The sequence below is a fragment of the Balaenoptera borealis genome (genome assembly GCF_965194805.1).
Source record: "Balaenoptera borealis genome assembly, chromosome: 7".
Taxonomy (NCBI): Eukaryota; Metazoa; Chordata; class Mammalia; order Artiodactyla; family Balaenopteridae; genus Balaenoptera; species Balaenoptera borealis.
The window spans coordinates 5997655-6012069 of record NC_138864.1 but is presented as its reverse complement, the minus strand read 5'-3'; the positions used below and the strand labels follow the sequence as shown (position 1 = coordinate 6012069).

Sequence of the window (14415 nt, the reverse complement as noted above, 5' to 3'; positions counted from 1 at the left end):
AGTAAATAACTCCAAATTAGAAGAAGATTCACTTAAAAAGTGTTTGACAGCATTATTTATCATAGCAAAAAATGGAAAGGGTTTACGTATGTAACCTAAGCGAACTAGTCAATGACAGTACATCTACACAAATAAAAAATCCTGATGAGTTCATAAAAACATGTACCCATGATGATGTAGCAATGTTAAGGTAGTAAAGATTATATATGTAGCATGATCATAGCTATATAAATATACACAAACAAGATTCAGGATGACAGATGGAAATATGTCAAAATATTAATAATGCCTATGTTTCTGTGTAAAAATTTAGTTATATTTGTATTGTTATTAATTTTTTCTGTACTTTTTTTCTATAATGATCAGATTCAGTTCTACAATTTTAAAAGTTATTTTTAAAACTATTAGTATAATCACCACTAATACATTGGGCACGCCAAATGACATGGTGGCCAGAATACAAAATCAATGAATGAGGAAAATTTGAAAACATTTACCCTTTGGGGAAATTGGTGATTCCAGCCACCTGAACCCAAGAGGCAGTAGCCTTGACTCTGTCTGAAATGCGGCTTCCACTGAAGGAGTAGGGACAGGGACAGTGTCTGTCCTAAGTGTCATGGGTTATGAGAACCTTAAAGATGATCTCATATAAACATATTTCCCTTTAAGAAAGTTTAAGATGAGGAAACAAAGGAAGAGTCATATTTGCTTTTGAATAGGATGGTACTCTACTCTACTGGGCACAAAGTAAGTTTACGTGTTTCTGGGTTTTGGACCTTGTGCAAATGACGTCATGTTGTATGCATTCTTCTCTACTTTGCTCAGTGTGGTACTGTGGAAAGGACATAACATTTTGTTTAGAGATTCAAGTATATGTAGCCAAACTACCAAGCAAAGCAAGCAAAGGATAAGCACGAAGTCTGATGTGATGACTTCTGGGTTGGGGAAGGAGACAGAGGAGATGGGGTTGGGATGAATATACAGGTGGCTTGAAAGATACGATACTATGTCCTTAGCTAGGCCCGGGATGCACAGGCATTTCCTTGTTATTTTGCTTTATATGTTACATATGACATTATACATTTTGTATCAATATCTCATAATAAAAATGGAAAATCTTTCTTTGTGTTAAAAGGTTAAGATTCTGTTAAAAAATGAAACCACATCCAAAGAAGAAACTTTGCAACCTTGGGGGTCCTCTAGTGGCCAATTTGGGGAAGTACAGTTAGTGTCCAATTCTTTTACATAATCCGTTCAATTTCCTTTCCTTAAAAACACTAATTAACAGCAAGATGAGGTAGAATGGCATGCTCCCAAATTTACTCAAGTTAAATGGTATGTTCTACATCAAATTTTTAAAATGCTGCCAGATTTCTCTTTACTATCCTTGAAGAATGACCCAGAAGAATGCATTTTATTCTTTAGCAAGAATGTTTCATAAAACATTCCAAAATTCAGATGTACATTTCAAAGGAGAAATAAAATTTTATGCCAGTAGGATATTTTCAGTTGGGTTTATCCTCATATTCTTCCTTGAAAATTTTTTAGAATTGCCACGTTTAATAGCAATAATTTCCTTGCAGAAATTATGGAAGAATCATAACCAGCGAACCCTTCCTCAGGACTCAGCTAAAACGTCACGGCCTTCAAGTCTCGTGGGTGAAAGCGACCTCTCTGTACAACTGAGATCAAAAGCACTAAGCTCACTTCTCAGGAGACTCACTCCATGCTGCTCTGTATTATCATTGTTGGTGTGCAGAGCTCACCGGCCCTGCAGGTTTGCAAGCTACGTGAGGGCTAAGTCTTTGTCACAGTACATGGAATATTTTATGTATTCTCTCCTCTTTTTTCTTTCTTTTTTGTTTTCAGTTGAAATAGATCAACTCATTTAATTCTTCAATGCAATAAGTTACAGAAATATATTTTAAAACCAAAGTTAGTTTTGAAACATATTTTAGTTTGGCCAAGTAGTCAAAAGAATTAGAGAGTCAGAATATATAACACAGGAAAATTCAAAATTATTATAGGGTGTAGAATAGGTCTGAAGGACAGCCAATGAGAAATTTAGCTATTTCGTCTCATGGGCACAACTGATGTTTAAAAAAAATAGAAAGCAGCTAACATTTAAAATACTGTCGTGATTCACACTATAGGCTTGCAGGACACCTCCTGCAAGGTTTTCAGGCACCACAGAAACTGATGGGGTAACAGCCATGATGTGTAGCAGCTCAGTGGTGTAATGAAGAAGATGTGGTACGTATATACCATGGAATATTACTCAACCATTAAAAGGAATGAAATAATGCCCTTGCAGCAACATGGATGGACCTAGAGATTATCATACTAAGTGAAGTAAGTCAGACAGAGAAAGACATATCATATGATATCACTTATATGTGGAATCTAAAAAAAGGGTAGAAATGAACTTATTTACAAAACAGAAATAGAGTCACAGATGTAGAAAACAAACTTATGGTTACCAGGGGGTAAGGGGGGGAGGGATAAATTGGGAGATAGGGATTGACATATACACACTACTATAGATAAAATAGATAACTAATAAGAACCTGCTGTATAGCACAGGGAACTCTACTCAATACTCTGTAATGACCTATATGGGAAAAGAATCTAAAAAAAAGTGGATATGTGTGCACGTATAACTGATTCACTTTGCTGTACACCTGAAACTAACAACATTGCAAATCAATTATACTCCAGTAAAAATTAAAAAAAAAAAAAAAAAAAGACACAGAACGTCAGCTTCCTGTAGTGTATCCTGTGAATCCTAGGGAAGTAATTTCTGAGGCTCAGTATTTCCACTGGTGAAAGTGAATCTATACATACTTTTTGTATATATTATATATATATAATATATTCATAAAACATAGCATGTAAAGATATATTGCATATATATGTAGGCGCCCAGGTTAGTCAGTGCTCAAAACTATAACCTCCTTTGTGAGAAACTACAGTCCTTTCAGGGAACAGGTATCTTTCTTCCTAAGCTGTGAGCAGCACCAGGCTGTTGTCTTTTTTTTTTTAATTTTATTGAAGTAGAGTTGATTTATAATGTTGTGTTAATTTCTGCTGTACAGCAAAGTGACTCAGTTATACACATATACATTCTTTTTCAGATTCTTTTCCATTATGGTTTATCCCAGGAGATTGAATATAGTTCCCTGTGCTGTACAGTAGGACCTTGTTGTTTATCCAGGGCCGTTTTTTAATTGCTTCATTCATTGCAAAGCCCATGACCATGTTTCCTCCTGAATAATAAAGTGAGGGGAATAATCATAAGTGGAACTCACCAACTTGAGTGCGTGTAAAGAATTTCAGAGCTGCGAGGCTTGGCGAGAGATGTGATGTCTCCACGGGGGTTGTCAACGTCATCAGCATTTGTAGACTGCACGCAACCACTGTTAGGATGAAAAGAAACATAGAAAAAATAGATGAACATATCCTAACTTGCAAAGGAAATCTTGCCAAAATAGATCAAAATTCAAAATGCAAAAAATTAACCACAGTGATGGAACAATTTGCCTTAAAAAAAAAAAAAGTAAGGAGGCTTTCTCTCTTTTAGAGTAAGAGTTGATCTTCCGTTTGGGCCAGAGTGAGAGCAACAGCTGGTTTGTGTTTTTGAGCAAAGACGCAGCTGCTTCTGCAGCCCTGAGCCAACTCCTGCCTGGAGCTTGGAGGCAGCCGGGGCAAGGCAGAGGCGGGTGTCGCCAGAGCTGAGGGGCCTTCTGTGGGGACGGAAACGGGGCAGGTGCCTGGGATTGTGGGCAACTGGCGATGTGCCTTCGGGGCCTGCGAGAAGGTCCAGTTAGTCCACAGCAGTGAGGGGGTGCCCCGCAGGCACTTCTGGGGCCACTCATAGGAAGGTGAGTCAACTCTACTGGAGAGCAGGAGAGGCTGGAGTAATGAGGGGGGAGGGCAAAGATGAAAGGCCCAGATTCCTCTCTTTTCTTGGATTAACTTTGTTCCAAGGTACTGTGATCTGAAGGTTTATGTCCCCTCAAAGTTCATATGTTGAATTCCTAACATCCAAAGGTGATGGTTTCAGGAGGTAGGAGGTACTTGGGTCATTAGTGTTCTTATAAAAGGGACACCACGAGCTCCTCGCCCCCTGAACCATGCGTGGACACAAGTCTGTGACCCCTTGGCCGTCCCTAACTTCCAGCCTCCAGAACTGTGGGAAATAAACGTGTGTTGTTTACAAGCCACCCAGTCTGTGCTATGTTGTGACAGCAGCCCAAGCTGACTAAAGCACAAGTTTTTTCTCCAATACAAAGCAGAGAAGACCCCAAAGGGCGGATGACGCACATCTGTGCCACCCACGGAGAGCCAAATTTAAATAGAAAACCAAGAGATCGCGTTTCCTGCCCTTCAGCTTTGGTGAGCACATTGCAGCTTCCACATCAAGTGTAAAAGTCTTTCTGGGTGACAACACCCAATATTAGTAGCATCCAAGGTATTTTATTTCATAAAATAACCAATTTGGGAAAACTGAAAACACTGCTCTCCCTTTCTTTCTTTTATTAAAACCTTTAACACATTTTTGATGAAACTCCTGACAGGCATCATGCTAGGAAAACATTAGAAATCTGTTAGAAAGCGTAAGCTGTTTTAAAAAGTAAATTACAAACATGAGTGAGCTGAAAGCAACTACAATTTAGATGTAAATCTAGTAATTTTTAAAACATTAAGAAACATTACTTACGTATAGAGAGGAATGTATTTGCTTCTGGAACTTGGACTCACACTTAGAAAAAGAGAAAACATGGGCAACTGAGTTATTGACATTAATAAACATCAAATGATTAGAGTATTTCTCTTATTAAAAAACGTCTTCAGAGATATCCCATAAGAATGGGCTTCCAAAAGTTTGTAATTTTAAGCAGAAAAGATTTAAAGATGTAGTTTTTAAGTGATGAAAATCAAGCACAGAACAAATTGACTCCAAACAGCCAAGGATACATAAGTCCTTGTTGACTCCTATGATTTAGCGCCAAAGCCTCTTCTCCCGGGTTTTTCTTTGCTATTTTTGTCCTCAATGGTTAGACATGTCATATTTGGCAGAGCTGACCTCTCATTTTCTTAGACACACGGAAGGTCCACATTTGACTGGCTCTTACTGACCATCTAGTGTAACTCTCCATGGTGGAGAGGAAGCGACTGTGGCCCAAAGGAGTTCAGTGACATACACAAGATTGCAGTTATTTAGGGCGCTTCAAGGAGCTTGGGGTTTATTGTGTACTTTCCCTGCTCCAACCCTAGAATCAGCCATTTCTCCAAGGATCTCACAATGTCTTTTATGGAGAGTGGCATTTTAAACCAACATTTTGGAGCTAGACATACTTCTGGCTGCTTGTGTGTCCCTGCTTCTAGGCCCTCCCAGCGGAGAGAACTAGGAATATCTGGGTGTATTTGAACCCATGTGTATCCATATATCTACATATATTTGTGTATTTACTTTCTGCATATACATATATATAAATAAAGGGATACCTCAGAGATATTATGGGTTCGGTTCCAGATCACGGCAATAAAAGTGAATACCACAGTAAAGCAAGTAACACAAATTTTTCGATTTCCCAGTGCATATAAAAGTTATGTTTATACTAAACTGTAGTCTATTAAGTGTACAATGGCATTATGTCTAAAACTGTCCATACCTTAATTTAAAAATACTTCACTGCTAAAAAATGCTAACCATAATCTAAGTCTTCAGCAAGCTGAAATCTTGTTGCACTAGTAACATTAAAGATCACTGATCAGAGACCACCATTACAAATATAATAATAATGAAAAAGTTTGAAATATTGTGAGAATTACCAAAATATGACACAGAGATGCAAAGTGAGCAAGTGCTGTTGGAAAAATGGCACCGATAAACTTGCTCGATGCAGGGTTGCCACAGACCTTCCATTTATAAAAAACACAGAATCTGTGAAGCACAACAAAATGAAGTGTGCCTGTAAACATGAGTTCGTGGGATGTCCCCAAGTCTAATCAGCACCACAGGGCTCATTCTTAGCCTTTTCTCCCTTATTTACTGTTTCCTTCTCTGACAGTGTGAGACCTGCCTCCACCATCTACCAAAGATTTACTTTTTGTCACATGTAACAAAATGTGACAAACAGGCACAAGTCATACTACATGTTCTTACATGGAGTGTACATGTAAGAAGTTTAGAATTGCCAACCTGTTTCTTGGTGAGAAACACATTTACCAAGTAGAGTGTAGATAGTACTTACATACAGTTCTTTTTGTCATTAGCCTTACTGTTTTGTGTCAAAATACTGTTTCCGAGTTTATGAAGGTCCAAATTTAGGATCACTCCTGTTTTCTCCCATCCACTTAAATGTAGTTATGTCATTTGTTTGTAATACAGATTCACTTGTTACCTTCTGAATTCCATCCTGGATTTTCCCACCATCCTGGTATATATTTCTCTCTCTTTGTCTATTTTTTACTTTGCATTCAGTAGTTTGCTGTCCGTGGGGTACATACAGTTCTATGGGTTTGACAAATACAGTCATGTGGCCAGCACCACAGAACCATATAGAGCTGTTCCATCGCCCTAATGTTTGTTTACAGGCTCTTTGTCTTCAACTCTGTCCCCCTCCCCCAAATCCTGGTAGCCACTGATCCACTCCCACCCTTGTAGTTTTGCCTTTTCTACAATGTCATATAAATGGAATCATGCAATATGAGATCTTTTGTATCTGGCTGCTTTCATTGAGCAAAATGCTTTTAAGATTCATCCGTCTTGTTGTGTGTTGCATTTGTTCTATTCCATTGTGTAGCTCTACTCTAGTATCTTTATCCAATACATGTTTTTCCATTCACCTGTTGAAAGCAATCTTGGTTGTTTCCAGGTTTTGAAGATTATGAATAGAGCTGTTACGAGCATTCACATATAGGTTTTTCTTGCTAATGGGAGCAGCATTTACTAGAGGAAGGCTCCAGGGTGAGTGGATCCCTCAGGAGTTCTGAGATGTGGCAGAACTGACTAGGACTTACAGCTTTTAGTTCAGTGGGTGATTCATCATTAAAACAATAAATGCAATGGATGCATAGAAACTGGGTGAGCTATTTGCCATTTTACCACATGACATGTAAATAGAAAGATGCTAATAAAGCTTTTCTTTTCTTTTTATTTTTTGGCTGTGACACGTGGCTTGTGGAATCTTAGTTCCTCGACCAGGGATCGAACCTGGGTCCATGGCAGTGAAAGGGCCTAACCTAACCACCATGGCAGTGGTTAGGTCGAGTCCTAACCACTGGACTGCCAGGGAATTCTCGCTAATAAAGTTTTTTTATTAGCACTCACGTAATATTAAGAGTTACCACCAGCAATTTACATCTTTATTCTTTTAAAAGATATTTGAATGGGATTATCAACTATTTCAGCTTGCTGTGTTTATAAGGAACTTATATTTTGAATGTTTTAATCTTTGATTTAAATTATTACCATTCAATTTATACATTGGAATCTATTATTTTTATTGGGGTGTTTTATACCTTTGGTTAAACCATCTTTTAAATAATCTTTATCAAAACTTTACATACTGTTTTTAGAATATGGCTCAATAAAATCGGTTTGCTGACACGACTCAATATTTTTCTCAATACTGCCATTACTTGCAATTCTAGATTCAGCATTTAAACTTGATTATGATTTTGCATATTTCCACTTCACTATACTTTTTTATTCTAATAATTTAAAAAATCCTTTTTTTAAACATCTTTATTGGAGCATAACTGCTTTACAATGTTGTGTTACTTTCTGCTGTATAACAAAGTGAATCAGCTATACATATACATATATCCCCATATCCCATCCCTCTTGCGTCTCCCTCCCACTCTCCCTATCCCACCCCTCTAGGTGGTCACAAAGCACCGAGCTGATCTCCCTGTGCTGTGTGGCTGCTTCCAACTAGCTATCAATTTTACATTTGGTAGTGTATATAGGTCCATGCCACTCTCTCACTTAGTCCCAGCATACACTTCCCCCTCCCCATGTCCTCAAGTCCATTCTCTACGTCTGCTGCCCCTAGGTTCCTCAGAACCATTTTTTTTCTTTTAAGATTCCATATATATGTGTTAGCATACGGTATTTGTTTTTCTCTTTCTGACTTACTTCACTCTGTATGACAGATTCTAGGTCCCTCCACCTCACAACAAATAACTCAATTTTGTTTCTTTTTATGGCTGAGTAATATTCCATTGTATATATGATGCCACATCTTCTTTATCCATTCATCTGTCGATGGACACTTAGGTTGCTTCCATGTCCTGGCTATTGTAAATAGTGCTGCACTGAACATTGTGGTACAGGTCTCTTTTTGAATTATGGTTTTCTCAGGGTATATGCCCAGTAGTGGGATTGCTGGGTAGTATGGTAGTGGTATTTTTAGTTTTTTAAGGAACCTCCATACTGTTCTCCATAGTGGCTGTATCAATTTACATTCCCACCAACAGTGCAAGAGGGTTCCCTTTTCTCCACACCCTCTCCAGCATTTATTGTTTGCAGATTTTTTGATGATGGCCATTCTGACCAGTGTGAGATGATACCTCATTGAAGTTTTGATCTGCATTTCTCTAATGATTAGTGATGTTGAGCATCCTTTCATGTGTTAGTTGGCAATCTGTATATCTTCTTTGGAGAAATGTCTATTGACATCTTCTGCCCATTTTTGGATTGGGTTGTTTGTTTTTTTGTTATTGAGCTGCATGAGCTGCTTGTATATTTTGGAGACTAATCCTTTGTCAGTTGCTTTGTTTGCAAATATTTTCTCCAATCCTGAGGGTTGTCATTTCGGCTTGTTTATGGTTTCTCTTGCTGTGCAAAAGCTTTTAAGTTTCATTAGGTCCCATTTGTTTGTTTTAATTTCCCGTACTCTAGGAGGTGAGTCAAAAATGATCTTGCTGTGATTTATGTCATAGAGTGTTCTGCCTATGTTTTCTTCTAAGAGTTTTATAGTGTCTGGCCTTACATTAAGGTCTTTAATCAATTTTGAGTTTAGTTTTGTGTATGGTGTTAGGGAGTGTTCTGATTTCATTCTTTTACATGTAGCTGGCCAGTATTGCCAGCACCACTTATGGGAGAGGCTGTCTTTTCTCCATTGTATATTCTTGCCTCCTTTACCAAAGATTAGCTGATCATATGTGCATGGGTTTATCTCTGGGCTTTCTATCCTCTTCCATTGATCTATATTTCTGTTTTTGTGCCAGTATCACACTGTCTTGATTACTGTAACTTTGTAGTATAGTCTGAAGTCAGGGAGCCTGATTCCTCCAGCTCCGTTTTTCTTTCTCAAGACTGCTTTGGCTATTAGAGGTCTTTTGTGTTTCCATACAAATTGTGAGCTATTTTGTTCTAGTTCTGTGAAAAATGCCATTGGTAGTTTGATAGGGATTGCACTGAATCTGTAGATTGTTTTGGGTAGTAGAGTCATTTTCACAATGTTGATTCTTCCAATCCAAGAACATGCTGTATCTTTCCATCTGTTTGTATCATCTTTAGTTTCTTTCATTAGTGTCTTATAGTTTTCTGCATAGAGGTCTTTTTTCTCCTTACGTAGGTTTATTCCTAGGTATTTTATTCTTTTTGTTGCAATGGTAAATAAGGGTGTTTCCTTAATTTCTCTTTCAGATTTTTCATCATTAGTGTATAGGAATGCAAGAAACTTCTGTGCATTAATTTTGTATCCTGATACTTTACCAGATTCATTGATTAGCTCTTGTAGCTTTCTGATAGCATCTTTAGGATTCTCTATGTATAGTAACATGTCATCTGCAAAGAGTGACAGCTTTCTTCTTCTTTTCTAACTTGGATTCCTTTTATTTCTTTTTCTTCTCTGATTGCTGTGGCTAAAACTTCCAAAACTATGTTGAATAATAGCGGTGAGAATGGGCAACCTTGTCTTGTTCCTGATCTTAGTGGAAATGGTTTCAGTTTTTCACCATTGAGAACGCTGTTGGCTGTGGGTTTGTCATATATGGCCTTTATTATGTTGAGGTAAGTTCCCTCTATGCCTACTTTCTGGAGGGTTTTTATCATTAATGGGTGTTGAATTTTGTCAAAAGCTTTTTCTGCATCTGTTGAGATGATCATATGGTTTTTCTCCTTCAATTTGTTAATATGGTGTATCACATTGATTGATTTGCGTATATTGAAGAATCCTTGCATTCCTGGGATAAACTCCACTTGATCATGGTGTGTGATCCTTTTAATGTGCTGTTGCATTCTGTTTGCCAGTATTTTGTTGAGGAGTTTTGCATTTATGTTCATCAGTATTACTGGCCTGTGGTTTTCTTTTTTTGTGACATCTTTTTCTAGTTTTGTTATCAGGGTGATGGTGGCCTCGTAGAATGAGCTTGGGAGTGTTCCTGCCTCTGCTATATTTGGGAAGAGTTTGAGAAGAATTGGTGTTAGCTCTTCTCTAAATGTTTGATAGAATTTGCCTGTGAAGCCATCTGGTCCCGGGCTTTTGTTTGTTGGAAGATTTTTTTTTTTTTTAAACATCTTTATTGAAGTATAATTGCCTTACAATGGTGTGTTAGCATCTGCTTTATAACAAAGTTAATCAGTTATACATATACAATATGTTCCCATATCTCTTCCCTCTTGCATCTCCCTCCCTCCCACCCTCCCCATCCCACCCCTCTAGGTGGTCACAAAGCACCGAGCTGATCTCCCTGTGCTATGCGGCTGCTTCCCACTAGCTATCTATTTTACATTTGGTAGTGTATATATGTCCATGACACTCTCTCACCCTGTCACATCTCACCCCACCCCCTCCCCATATCCTCAAGTCCATTCTCTAGTAGGTCTGTGTCTTTATTCGCATCTTGCCGCTAGGTTCTTCATGGCTTTTTTTTCCCTTAGATTCCGTATATATGTGTTAGCATACTGTATTTGTTTTTCTCTTTCTGACTTACTTCACTCTGTATGACAGACTCTAACTCCATCCACCTCATTACAAATACCTCCATTTCATTTCTTTTTATGGCTGAGTAATATTCCATTGTATATACGTGCCACATCTTCTTTATCCATTCATCTGTCGATGGACATTTAGGTTGCTTCCATGTCCTGGCTATTGTAAATAGAGCTGCAATGAACATTTTGGTACATGACTCTTTTTGAACTATGGTTTTCTCAGGGTATATGCCCAGTAGTGGGATTGCTGGATCGTATGGTAGTTCTATTTGTAGTTTTTTAAGGAACCTCCATACTGTTCTCCATAGTGGCTGTATCAATTTACGTTCCCACCAACAGTGCAAGAGAGTTCCCTTTCCTCCACACCCTCTCCAGCATTTATTGTTTCTAGATTTTTTGATGATGGCCATTCTGACCGGTGTGAGATGATATCTCATTGTAGTTTTGATTTGCATTTCTCTAATGATTAATGATGTTGAGCATCCTTTCATGTGTCTGTTGGCCATCTGTATATCTTCTTTGGAGAAATGTCTGTTTAGGTCTTCTGCCCATTTTTGGATTGGGTTGTTCGTTTTTTTGTTATTGAGCTGCATGAGCTGCTTGTAAATCTTGGAGATTAATCCTTTGTCAGTTGCTTCATTTGCAAATATTTTCTCCCATTCTGATGGTTGTCTTTTGGTCTTGTTTATGGTTTCCTTTGCTGTGCAAAAGCTTTTAAGTTTCATTAGGTCCCATTTGTTTATTTGTGTTCTTATTTCCATTTCTCTGGGAGCTGGGTCAAAAAGAATCTTGCTGTGATGTATGTCATAGAGTGTTCTGCCTATGTTTTCCTCTAAGAGTTTGATAGTGTCTGGTCTTACACTTAGGTCTTTAATCCATTTTGAGTTTATTTTTGTGCATGGTGTCAGGGAGTGTTCTAATTTCATACTTTTACATGTAGCTGTCCAATTTTCCCAGCACCACTTATTGAAGAGGCTGTCTTTTCTCCACTGTATATGCTTGCCTCCTTTATCAAAGATAAGGTGACCATATGTGCGTGGGTTTATCTCTGGGCTTTCTATCCTGTTCCATTGATCAATATTTCTGTTTTTGTGCCAGTACCAAACTGTCTTGATTACTGTAGCTTTGTAATATAGTCTGAAGTCAGGGAGCCTGATTCCCCCATCTCCATTTTTCGTTCTCAAGATTGCTTTGGCTATTCGGGGTCTTTTATGTTTCCATACAAATTGTGAAATTTTTTGTTCTAGTTCTGTGAAAAATGCCAGTGGTAGTTTGATAGGGATTGCATTGAATCTGTAGATTGCTTTGGGTAGTAGAGTCATTTTCACAATGTTGATTCTTCCAGTCCAGGAACATGGTATATCTTTCCATCTATTTGTATCATCTTTAATTTCTTTCATCAGTGTCTTATAATTTTCTGCATACAGGTCTTTTGTCTCCTTAGGTAGGTTTATTCCTAGATATTTTATTCTTTTTGTTGCAATGGTAAACGGGAGTGTGTTCTTAATTTCACTTTCAGATTTGTCGTCATTAGTGTATAGAAATGCAAGAGATTTCTGTGCATTAATTTTGTATCCTGCTACTTTACCAAATTCATTGATTAGCTCTAGGAGTTTTCTGGTAGCATCTTTAGGATTCTCTATGTATAGTATCATGTCATCTGCAAACAGTGACAGCTTTACTTCTTCTTTTCCGATTTGGATTCCTTTTATTTCTTTGTCTTCTCTGATTGCTGTGGCTAACACTTCCAAAACTATGTTGAATAATAGTGGTGAGAGTGGGCAACCTTGTCTTGTTGCTGATCTTAGTGGAAATGGTTTCAGTTTTTCACCATTGAGGACAATGTTGGCTGTGGGTTTGTCATATATGGCCTTTATTATGTTGAGGAAAGTTCCCTCTATGCCTACTTTCTGCAGGGCTTTTATCATAAATGGGTGTTGAATTTTGTCGAAAGCTTTCTCTGCATCTATTGAGATGATCATATGGTTTTTCTCCTTCAATTTGTTAATATGGTGTATCACATTGATTGATTTGTGTATATTGAAGAATCCTTGCATTCCTGGGATAAACCCCACTTGATCATGGTGTATGATCCTTTTAATGTGCTGTTGGATTCTGTTTGCGAGTATTTTGTTGAGGATTTTTGCATCTATGTTCATCAGTGATATTGGCCTGTAGTTTTCTTTCTTTGTGACATCTTTGTCTGGTTTTGGTATCAGGGTGATGGTGGCCTCGTAGAATGAGTTTGGGAGTGTTCCTCCCTCTGTAATATTTTGGAAGAGTTTGAGAAGGATAGGTGTTAGCTCTTCTCTAAATGTTTGATAGAATTCACCTGTGAAGCCATCTGGTCCTGGGCTTTTGTTTGTTGGAAGGTTTTTAATCACAGTTTCAATTTCAGTGCTTGTGATTGGTCTGTTCATATTTTCTATTTCTTCCTCGTTCAGTCTCGGCAGTTTGTGCATTTCTAAGAATCTGTCCATTTCTTCCAGGTTGTCAATTTTATTGGCGTAGAGTTGCTTGTAGTAATCTCTCATGATCTTTTGTATTTCTGCAGTGTCAGTGGTTACTTCTCCTTTTTCATTTCTAATTCTATTGATTTGAGTCTTCTCCCTTTTTCTCTTGATGAGTCTGGCTAATGGTTTATCAATTTTGTTTATCTTCTCAAAGAACCAGCTTTTAGTTTTATGGATTTTTGCTATTGTTTCCTTCATTTCTTTTTCATTTATTTCTGACCTGATCTTTATGATTTCTTTCCTTCTGCTAGCTTTGGGGTTTTTTGTTCTTCTTTCTCTAATTGCTTTAGGTGCAAGGTTAGGTTGTTTATTCGAGATGTTTCCTGTTTCTTGAGGTAGGCTTGTATTACTATAAACTTCCCTCTTAGCACTGCTTTTGCTGCGTCCCATAGGTTTTGGGTCGTCGTATCTCCATTGTCATTTGTTTCTAGGTATTTTTTGATTTCCCCTTTGATTTCTTCAGTGATCACTTCATTATTAAGTAGTGTATTGTGTAGCCTCCATGTGTTTGTATTTTTTACACATCTTTTCCTGTAATTGATATCTAGTCTCATAGCGTTGTGGTCGGAAAAGATACTTGATACGATTTCAATTTTCTTAAATTTACCAAGGCTTGATTTGTGACCCAAGATATGATCTATCCTGGAGAACGTTCCATGCGCACTTGAGAAAAATGTGTATTCTGTTGTTTTTGGGTGGAATGTCCTATAAATATCAATTAAGTCCATCTTGTTTAATGTATCATTTAAAGCTTGTGTTTCCTTATTTATTTTCATTTTGGATGATCTGTCCATTGGTGAAAGTGGGGTGTTAAAGTCCCCTACTATGATTGTGTTGCTGTCAATTTCCCCTTTTATGGCTGTTAGTATTTGCCTTATTTATTGAGGTGCTCCTATGTTGGGTGCATAAATATTTACAATTGTTATACCTTCCTCTTGGATCGATCCCTTG

The 14415-nt window shown here is 37.7% G+C and overlaps 1 protein-coding gene across 1 annotated transcript in view; it reads right to left on the bottom strand.

Moving 5' to 3' along the window:
- The window catches only part of SPMIP7 (sperm microtubule inner protein 7), a 68559-nt gene that overhangs the window by 16957 nt on the left and 37187 nt on the right, over nucleotides 1–14415 (bottom strand). Inside the window, exons 6-7 of the mRNA XM_082400532.1 lie at nucleotides 4721–4762; nucleotides 3309–3416 (exon numbers count right to left, since the gene is read on the bottom strand). Coding sequence (XP_082256658.1) covers nucleotides 3309–3416; nucleotides 4721–4762 — 150 coding nt within the window. The remainder of the gene's footprint in view (nucleotides 1–3308; nucleotides 3417–4720; nucleotides 4763–14415) is intronic.